The sequence below is a fragment of the Chionomys nivalis genome, chromosome 6 (assembly GCF_950005125.1).
Source record: "Chionomys nivalis chromosome 6, mChiNiv1.1, whole genome shotgun sequence".
NCBI classification, from domain to species: Eukaryota; Metazoa; Chordata; class Mammalia; order Rodentia; family Cricetidae; genus Chionomys; species Chionomys nivalis.
The window spans coordinates 5864643-5874396 of NC_080091.1; the positions used below are offsets into that span (position 1 = coordinate 5864643).

At 55.2% G+C, this 9754-nt stretch overlaps 1 protein-coding gene across 3 annotated transcripts; it reads left to right on the forward strand.

Moving 5' to 3' along the window:
• Positions 1-5677: 5677 nt before the first annotated feature.
• On the forward strand, positions 5678-9263 carry LOC130875809 (deoxyhypusine hydroxylase). 3 transcript variants are annotated; one of them, XM_057772039.1, is made up of 5 exons: positions 5678-5905; positions 6844-7136; positions 7417-7493; positions 8126-8366; positions 8535-9263. In XM_057772039.1, exons 2-5 carry the CDS (start codon positions 6863-6865, stop codon positions 8849-8851), a joined length of 909 nt encoding a protein of 302 aa, XP_057628022.1. In that variant the 5' UTR covers positions 5678-5905; positions 6844-6862; the 3' UTR covers positions 8852-9263. The 3 variants fall into 3 exon arrangements, with proteins under 3 accessions (XP_057628022.1, XP_057628021.1, XP_057628024.1); XM_057772038.1 differs by lacking the exon at positions 5678-5905 and adding an exon at positions 5919-6749; XM_057772041.1 differs by lacking the exon at positions 5678-5905 and adding an exon at positions 5919-6456.
• Positions 9264-9754: the final 491 nt, after the last annotated feature.

Consider the following 9754-nt stretch of genomic DNA (forward strand, 5'->3'; position numbering starts at 1 on the left):
CGGCGCTGAGGAAGGCGTGGCTCCTGTTTGAGGAAGAAGTGGGGATGCGTCACCCCGAAACTTTGGTTTTCTCGGCGGACGGCGCGCGGACACTGCTGTGCACGCACTAGGCATTTGTGTATTGTTTTGATCTTTCGAGAGTTTTCACTCTCTGGCCAGGCTGGCCTCGAACTGGAAACAATCCACCAGCCTCACCTGAAAGTGAGAACACCCCACCCCGGCCTCTAAAGAATTTTATTATGCGCCTTAAACGAGTACTCCCGGAAGCCATAATGATGACAGCTCGAAACAAAGCTCAAGAAGTTCCCGCTTCAAAAAAAAAAAAAAAAAAAAAAAAACATAGGTAGGGGCCAGCAAGACCAAGACAAACGGCCTGAGTTCAATACCCGGAGCCCACTTGGCGAAGGGAGACCCAACTCCTACAAGTTGTGACTTTCTGACCACACACAAACCTGTGCCTCCCCCTGACTAAGTGACACACACTAAACAAACAGAATTTTTGAAAATTTTTCTAAAGACACACATGTGTATATATATGTATGGCAAAGGATGAGCTGGGGGGCAGAGTTCCGTGGGCAAAGGGGGAAAGGTTTGCGCAAAGGCCTCGGGGTGCTCAGCACACAGTGTGGTCACGGTTTCAGATTCCGGTGCCTCACCCCTGTTCCAAAACAAGGCAAATCACGCTGCAAGGCTTTGGGGAAAGATGGGTCATTCTCCTTGCTGGGCAGGTTGTGAAATCCGCAGCCCACACAGGAGAGGGGCTGGCAGCAGAACAACGAACAGCCAAGCCACAGGGCCAGGCCAGCAGAGGCGCAGTCACCCACCCCCAGCCTCCTACCGCGGACATGGGTGCCCCCTTTCATTCACAACCTAAGTGTCCACTAGTGGAGGAGGGAGCTTCAGGCCCCATTCATGCCGTGGAACACCACATGGCCCTGACAAACGACAGAGCTCTGATAGCTTATCAGACAGAGGGACCCCAAAGGACACTGTGTCCAGCAGCAGGGACAGACACAAAGGGCCGCACAATTTGGGCTTCATGACAGGAAATGTCCAGAGTTGGGAAGTGGATTCATGGGTGCCAGGGGCTGGAAGGCTCAGGTGGGAAGTCAGCAAGTGATGAAGGAGCCGGTAAAGGTGCCCGCTGCCGCACCTGTGATGCTGAGACTGGTCCCCAGATGCACCTGAAGAAGAGAGTGGGCTCCTCATCAGCTGACCCCCACGGGAGGGCACTAACTCACACAAGAGCATTTAGAGATCTCACATGTCGAATAAATAACAACCACAACGGAAATACAGCTCAGTGGATGTGTTTGCCAACACGAACGAGGTCCTACGCACAGTACCCACCAAAAAATAAAATGCACGTAGAGCATGCCTGTCATCCCGGGGCTGGGGGAGAGGAGGCAGGAGGATCAGGAGTTCAAGGTGGGGGCTTCAAAAAAAAAGGGGGGGCTCAGTGGTTTTAGCGCACTGGCTGCCCCTGCAGAAGACCCGGTTTGCTTCAAACTGCCTGTGATTCCAGTTCTGGGGACCCGACGCCCCCTTCCGGTCTCTGCTGGCATGGGTTGCACATAAACTCATGTGGACACATACATACACACAAAATAAGGAACTCTTTTTTCCTCTTTTTTTTTTTAAATATTTATTTATTTATTATGTATACAATATTCAGTCTGTGTGTATGTCTGCAGGCCAGAAGAGGGCACCAGACCCCATTACAGATGGTTGTGAGCCACCATGTGGTTGCTGGGAATTGAACTCAGGACCTTTGGAAGAGCAGGCAATACTCTTAACCTCTGAGCCATCTCTCCAGCCCAATAAGGAACTCTTTAAAAGAAAATAACAAAACAAAGAAGAAAATCTATACATTTAATTTTTTTTTGGGGGGGAGGGGTTCTTTTTCTTTTTCTTTTTTTCAAGAAAGGGTTTCTTTGTAGCTTTGTAGCCTGTCCTGGAACTCACTCTATAGACCAGGCTGGCCTCGAGCTCACAGAAATCTGCCTGCCTCTGCCACCCGAGTGCTGGGATTAAAGGTGTGCGACACCACTGTCCAGCATATTTTGGTTTTTTAAGATAGTTGAAAAATATTTTGATGATGTATTGAAGTTTGCTAATCTATACCTTTGTTGTCTTTTTTTTTTTTTTTTTTTTTTTTTTTTTGGTTTTTCGAGACAGGGTTTCTCTGTGGCTTTGGAGCCTGTCCTGGAACTAGCTCTGTAGACCAGGCTGGTCTTGAACTCACAGAGATCCGCCTGCCTCTGCCTCCCGAGTGCTGGGATTAAAGGCGTGTGCTACCACCGCCCGGCTTAATTTATTTTTTATCTTTGTGTGCATTGGTGTTATGCCTGTACGTGTGTCTGTATGAAAGTGTTGGATCCTGAAATCACAGACAGTTGCAAGCTGCCACGTGGATGCTGGGAACCAAACCCAGTTTCTCTGGAAGAGCAACCAGTGCTCTTAAACACTGAGCTATCTCTCCAGCCCTAAATTTTATTATTAATATTGTTATTAAATAATTTTTGCTTGTTTGTTTTTTTAGACAGGGTTTCTCTGTATAGCCCTGGCTGTCTTGGAACTCATTCTGTAGACCAGACTGGCATTGAACTCACAGAGATCCACCTGCCTCTGCCTCCCAAGTGCTGGGATTAAAGGCATGTGCCACCACCACCCAGATTAAACGACTTACTTTTATTTTTTGTGCACTGGTGTTTTGCCTGCATGTGTGTCTGTGTGAGGGTGTCAGATCTGGGAGTTACAGACAGTTGTGGGTGTTGGGAATTGAACCCCGAGTCCTCTGGAAGAACAGTCAGTGCTCTTAACCACTGGGTCATTCATTACTCCAGCTCCCTAAATTAAGATCAATTAAATCAGCACGCTGGACCGAGGACCCGATCAGAAAAGCCTGGTCACCGAGTCTGGAAAAGACAGAGCCAAATGTGGTAACAGAAGGCAGCACCTCCTGGGGGGGCACAGAAGATGCCACCACACAGTGGCACTCAGAGCACCATATAGGACCTCACTCCGGGCCTGGGAACCCAGAGCCTGGGTGGGAAGACAGGTGACAGTAAATTCACAGCCGCCCAGGGGTTCAGAGGGGCACAGCCCCCGTCTCCACCTGGCTCTGTTGTCAAAAAATAAAGTTGAAAAAATAAAAATTAGGAGGTGTGGGAGATATCTCAGCGGGTAACGTGTTTGCCCGGCCAGCATGAGGACAGGAGTTCAGATTCCTGTCAAAGGCCCAGAGATGACTCAGCAGACAAAGGTGCATGGGGAGCCTGATTCTTGGCACACACGGTAGAAGAAGCCAGCTCCTCAGGTTGTCTTCTGACCACAGGGACATCTGTGCTCCACCCATAAATGTAACAAGATAAATAAAACAGTGCCCCCTCCAAACCAGACAGTGACGCAGGCTTCTGATCTCTCAGCCGGGACACTGAGGCAGGAGGATCCAGAAAAACAAAAACCAAAATTCACTTTTTTTTTTTTAAATGTTTTGAGACAGGGTTTCTCTCTGCAGCTTTGGTTTGGAACCTATTCTGGCCCTAGCTCTGTAGACCATGCTGGCCTCAGACTCAGAGATCTTCCTGCCTCTGCCTCGTGAGTGCTGGGGTTAAAGACTGTGCCACCACCGCCTAGCAAAACCCCACTCTTTATAGAGACAGGAGTGTTGAGGCCACAAGCTAATGGCTGCTAGCTGACCAACAGCTGTGAAGTAGAAAATGCCTCGGGAGGAAGGCAGGCCTGCAGCCACAGGGATGCTGAACTCAGGGTGGAGAAGCTGCAGAAGGGAAGTCATGGCTGCTGGGCACTGGTATCAGTTCCTCCCAGCGCAGCCTGGGCAGCATGCCAAGCAGTGACCGGAGCACCAGCCTCCTTCTGAAGCCATATCTGCTTCCTGCACCCCTGCATCCGCCGCTTCCCCTGTGCTGTTCTGAGGTCCAGATTACACCTGGCATCACCCCACCCTCTGCCCCGCTGCAGGGCTCCCCCCCCCCAGCCCTTCCAGAAGCTTCATGTAAACATGAGTTGAGCTGTGCCCCGTGGCGAACAGTCCACGGGTGACGTAGTCATCATCGGCAGCAATGTTTGTTGTTTATTTTTCCCTGTGCACGTGCATGTGAAACCTAAGGCGTGCTCCTCAATTGCTCTCTGTCGTGTTTGAACGCAGGGTCTTTCACTCAGCCTGGAGCTCACCCGTTAGACCAGGCTGGCCCTTCTTCTGCCTCTGTCTCCACGCACACCATGTCACTCTGGGAGCCAACTTTCTGAGTCCTCAGGGGGTAGATGGTGATGTTCAGTGGTCCCAGCGCTCAGCAGGCCAACCCCAGGCTGAGAGCAAAGGCTGGTCTAAAAACATTGTCTTGAGAGGAAATTAAATCACATGGTGCAGGTGACTGAGCCAGGAGCGCAGCTCACTGTCCTGCCTTCCCGCAGAGGACTGACAGGTGACTCAATATCGCAGTGGAAGAGTGGCGGTGCTTTTCACTTATTTTCTATTTTGTTTTGTTTATTTTTTCTTTGTTTTGAGACAGGATTTCTCTGTGTAGCCCTGGCTGTCCTGGAACTCACTCTGTAGACCAGGCTAGCCTCGAACTCCCCCTGCCTCTGCCTCCTGAGTGCTGGAATCAAAAGCATGTACCACCATTGTCTGGCTGTGAAATGTTTTGAAATGATTCATTCTCAGTAAAGTGTTCATTTTACTTTAACTTTTTTTGGCACGTCCATAAATATACATTGTGTATCTTCATCATATGTACTCACACTTGTTTTCCATATTTATTTAATATATCATACAAGCCCATATAATAACGGCCTAGCTGAGGGCATTTTGATCAATATATAGTGTATTTTAATCTTGCCTTCACTTTACTTTTATTATTTATTTATTTATTTATTTTTTTTTTTGGTTTTTTCGAGACAGGGTTTCTCTGTGGTTTTGGAGCCTGTCCTGGAACTAGCTCTTGTAGACCAGGCTGGTCTCGAACTCACTTTACTTTTATTTTTAAAAAGTCATTATCATAGATTAAATTTACATAACTATGTAATAATGAACTTCTTTATGGCATCTTCACGCACATATGATGTATCTTTTAAAAAAATTTATTTTATATGCACTGGTGTGAGGGTGTCAGATCCCCTGGAACTAGAGTTACAGACAGTTGTGACCCACTGTGTGGTGTTGGGAATGGAATCTCCGTCCTCTGCAAGAGCAGCCAGTCTCTAACTGCTGAGACATCTCTCCAGCCCTGTATTTAAATTTCTAAATATTGTAGGGTGGTGGTGGCGGCAGCACTCGGGAGGCAGAGGCAGGCGGATCTCTGTGAGTTCGAGACCAGCCTGGTCTACAAGAGCTAGTTCCAGGACAGGCTCCAAAACCACAGAGAAACCCTGTCTCGAAAAACCAAACAAAATTTCTAAACATCGATTTCATGCACATGTCACATGAGGCGCGTAGTCTAGCCTGTGGCCCCCAAGATCGAACTCTCGTCGTCGGGTTTGGCTGCAAGCGCCCTCACCCGCTGAGCTGCTTGCTAACCCCTCTTTCGCTCACCTTTTCTTACGGCCCCAGACCACTGGCCACGCCCCCGGCGGTAGAGCCCCGCCCCGAAGCCTCGCGCACGCTCCGTCGGTATTGCTCGCCGTTGAGCTTTGAGAACAAACCATTTTGATTTTTCTAGGAGTGGGCAGGGGAGAGAATCCTCTTCCGGAGGAAGACCGGAAGTCGCTCCTCGTGCTCTGAGCACTGGTTCCGCCCGGCCTGGTCATGGCGGCGCCTAGGCTACGCTGCGCTTGCCGCGGCTGCTGACCAGCTCTCCTCTTGTCTGTGGCGCCGTCACCGCGACCTCGTCGACGCGTCCTGCGTGTGCGGAGTCAGCGTCGAGTCCTCGTGGCCGAGAGCACGGTGAGGGGCGCCGGAAGTGCCCCCGGGGGACACTTCGCCGCCCGACACGGGGCCTCCCGTATCCCAGGGTGGCCTCCCCGCCGCGGCAGCCCGGCTGTCCGGGGTGCCGGGGTGTGAGCAGCGGCTTCGTGCCGCCGGGCCCGCGCAGCTCCCGTTTTTGGAAGCAGGATCTGGGACCGGCCATCCCCCTGCTTCAGCGTCTCCAGCGAGGTGCTGGGCGTCCCTGCTGGGCAGCCATGCCTCCCTCATTACACCCGGGGGCAGCTGGATGACGTCAGCGCCCAGGAGGCCTTCCAGCTGGGCACAGCCTGTCAGTCCTGTTTGGGAAGCATCCGCCAGGGTCTTTGCAGAGCGCCCTTCTCATAGCTGTAGATGTCTGCTTCCGTGTTAATTCACCCATGAGAGTGTCTGTGAACTGGGTGTGTCGTCCTGCGCCTGTCAGGCCGCGCAGGGGGCGCGGAGGGGAGGAGTGAAGTGAAATGTACCGCACGGGGCTTCGGCGACTGTGGAGGAATCTCACGTGAAGTCGTGGGAGGATCAGCTAGGCAGCCGTGAGATCCAGTTTCCAGATCTGTCATCCAAGCTGTCCTGAAGGGGGTCTGTCCTCAGTTCGGGGTTTGCGTCCCAGGAGATGGGGTCACTGGAGGTCATCCTCCAGGTCCCCGGGGCCTGGCTTCCATCCGTGCCTCCTCCTGTGGGCATCGTGTGGAGCCTGTGACACGGGAGAAGCCGTGCGAGCCAGCGGCCGAGAGAGCAGCACAGCAGAAACCATGGGCTTCTGCGTGAGGCCACCTCCTGTGACGGAGATGGCCCAACAGCGCCTTGGGAAGTGGTGGATATGGAGGTCTGGGGGAGATCCCCGGCCTCAGCATCCCCGGGACTGGGTCTGCAGGTGTGCACCTCGGCACGGGCTTCACCTGCTCCCTTTTCTGTGGCAGGTTGCCGGAGGTCGTCGCCATGGTGACGGAGCAGGAGGTGGAGGCGATAGGGAAGACCCTGGTGGACCCCAAGGAGCCTCTGCAGGCCCGCTTCCGGGCCCTGTTCACGCTGCGGGGACTCGGGGGCCCGCACGCTATCGCCTGGATCAGCCGGGCCTTCGAGGACAGCTCTGCCCTGCTGAAGCACGAGCTGGCCTACTGCCTGGGCCAGATGCAGGACTCGCGCGCCATCCCAGTGCTGATGGACGTGCTGCGCGACACGAGCCAGGAGCCCATGGTGCGACACGAGGCGGGTGAGTGAGGGCGCGACCCCGTGGCATGCCTTAGCGGGAAGGGTTGCAGTGAGGACTCTAGGGTGGTGGAGGCCACCCGTTCCTGGCCTCGGGATCTTGGCGCACTCTGTCCCCTTGGCCCACTTGTGCAGCTCCTAGTCCAATGACTTCTGGTGGGGTGGGGCTGCTGTAGCCGCAGGGGGCCAACCTCTGGGGTAAGAATTCTGATTGGCCGACTGGGAAGCTGATGTGCAGCCTCTGGACACCATGGAAACCCTGCATGACTGACTTGTCTCCTTAGGGGAAGCTCTGGGGGCGATCGGCAACCCGGAAGTTCTAGACCTCCTCAAACAGTATTCTACGGACCCAGTGGTTGAGGTGAGGATATTGGCCCCTGCCTGTGAGGCCAGCTGTGGAGTCCATGCCTGGTTGCCAGGGAAACCTCCTGGGAAAGGATGCTGTAGAGATGGGGGCAGGGTCGGCCCTAAGCCCTCCCACGGTTCTGGGTCCCCAGCCTTGAGAATTTGACTTCTGCTCATCCCCCCCCTTCACCCACGAATCAGCTTTCTACGCTGGATCCCCACTCTGTATGTTGCTGTAGTGGAACCCACGCTGTGTGTCCTTTTGTGTCTGTGCCCCTGGCCACCATGACCTGAAGGTGGCTCCATGCAGTGTTTATGCCAGAGCCTCCCTTGTGTTCACGGCTGAGCAGTAATGCAGCGTAGGAGGGCTGCGCTGTGCAGTGCAGTCTACCCATTGCTCCTGTGGTGCGCTCACTTCTGCTCTCTGGCCTTGTTCTTCCTTGTGGGCTCCCGTGCATGAGCCTGTCCCCCGCCTTCTGCCCGCGAGGTCCAGCTACAGGGCCTCTGCACACAGCTTGGGCCTGCTTGGCCCCTTTGGTCTGTCCAGCCTGAAGCCATTTGGCTGGTGTGAGTCTCGGAAAGGGGAATGTGCCAGACGGCCCCGTGCACCCAGCCTTGGGACCCACACCACCTCTGCCACCCTCACAGGTGGCTGAGACGTGCCAGCTGGCTGTCGGGCGTTTGGAGTGGTTGCAGCAGCACCCTGGAGAGGCCGGGAGTGCAGGACCCTACCTCTCCGTGGATCCGGCACCCCCTGCAGCCGAGCAGGACGTGGGACGGCTGCGGGAGGCCCTGCTGGACGAGGCGCTGCCACTCTTTGAACGGTACCGCGCCATGTTTGCCCTGCGCAACGTGGGTGGCGAGGAGGCGGCTTTGGCCCTGGCTGAAGGTGAGGCTGGACCTGGGACATGGGACCTGGTAACGATGCAGCCCTGGCGGGGTCCTGGGGAAATGCCTGGTCACTTGCCCTGGGTGGTCCTGACCATTTGGTCATGCAGGTCCCCGCCTTGGCACCCCAGGCAGCTGTTGTGACCCGTTTTCCTGCGCTCACATGCAGGTCTGCGCTGTGGCAGCGCTCTCTTCCGCCATGAGGTGGGCTACGTGCTGGGCCAGCTGCAGCACGAGGCGGCTGTGGGCGAGCTGGCGGCCACCCTGGCGCGCACCAACGAGAGCGCCATGGTGCGACACGAATGCGCAGAGGCCCTGGGTGCCATCGCCAGGCCCGCCTGCCTGGCCGCACTGCGGGAGCACAGCACCGACGCCGAGCGTGTGGTGCGGGAAAGCTGCGAGGTAGCGCTGGACATGTACGAGCACGAGTGCGGCCTGGACTTCCAGTATGCCAACGGGCTGGAGCGCCTGCGGCCGCCGCCCTGACCTGGCAGCACCCGGCACTGCCTAGGACTACCCAGGACTCTGCCGTCGTGTGATGTCCTGCAGTGGGCAGGGTTCTGCGGGCCGTGCCCTGCCTGTGGGACTCTTCCAGCGGCTCCAGACTTGGGGGCCAGTCAGTTGTGCGTGCCACCTTGATTCCCATCCTCCACAGCTGCCTCTCTGGATGCTGGTGCACATTGCTCCCTCCTGGATCTGTCTGGCTATAATTTTATTGTTCCAGACTGGCGCACTGCGGTGTGGGAGCTTCCGAATACCAGGGGATGGTCAGGTTTGAGATGCCGGGGAAGGTTGTGGGGTCTCAGGTCGGCGAATACTTCCGACCTCGCAGGGTTAGGGGCAGTGTATGGGCGCCTCATGTCTGGGCCATCAGGGGGCACAAGCCGACTCCAGGACGATGCACAATAAAATAAGTTATTTTTGACAAATGGTGGCTCCTGGTGTGGGGACAGCGACATGGCCTTGTTTGTATGTCTGACTTTTGGGGACAGAGGTACAGCTAAGAGCCTGTGCTATGGGTTCCCATCCTGGCCCCAAAATTCCGTGTTCCCTGGGGTAGCCCCTGTCCGTGTCACCCGGCAGGCTTGCCTTGCTCCAGTGACCACCACAGTAACTCCAGCCCAGGTGGCCCCTCCCCTCCCCTGCCTTCCGTCCCCTTCCCCAGGAAGAGGGCGTAGCCAGGGTCCAAGGGAGACTGAGGCTGTGCCACTTCAGGACAGATGTGTGGGTCAGCGATGATGCTGGTGACGCCCTGGCACTCCGGCGGTGCTCGGTCACACTCCTGCCTCAGCAGTGTGGTCCTCGATTGTGGGATGAGCGCTTTAGCCTGGGCTAGCCCTCGTCCTGTGTGTGTTCTTTAGATGTGGCTGCGGCTGGCGCTGTAACCGC

Coding starts and splice junctions, on each gene's coding strand:
- LOC130875809 (XM_057772038.1), top strand. CDS start 6,676: ATGGGCTTCTGCGTGAGGCCACCTCCTGTGACGGAGATGGCCCAACAG. Junction 6,750..6,843: donor GGGAAGTGGTGGATATGGAG/GTCTGGGGGAGA, acceptor TTTCTGTGGCAG/GTTGCCGGAGGTCGTCGCCA. Junction 8,367..8,534: donor GGCTTTGGCCCTGGCTGAAG/GTGAGGCTGGAC, acceptor GCTCACATGCAG/GTCTGCGCTGTGGCAGCGCT.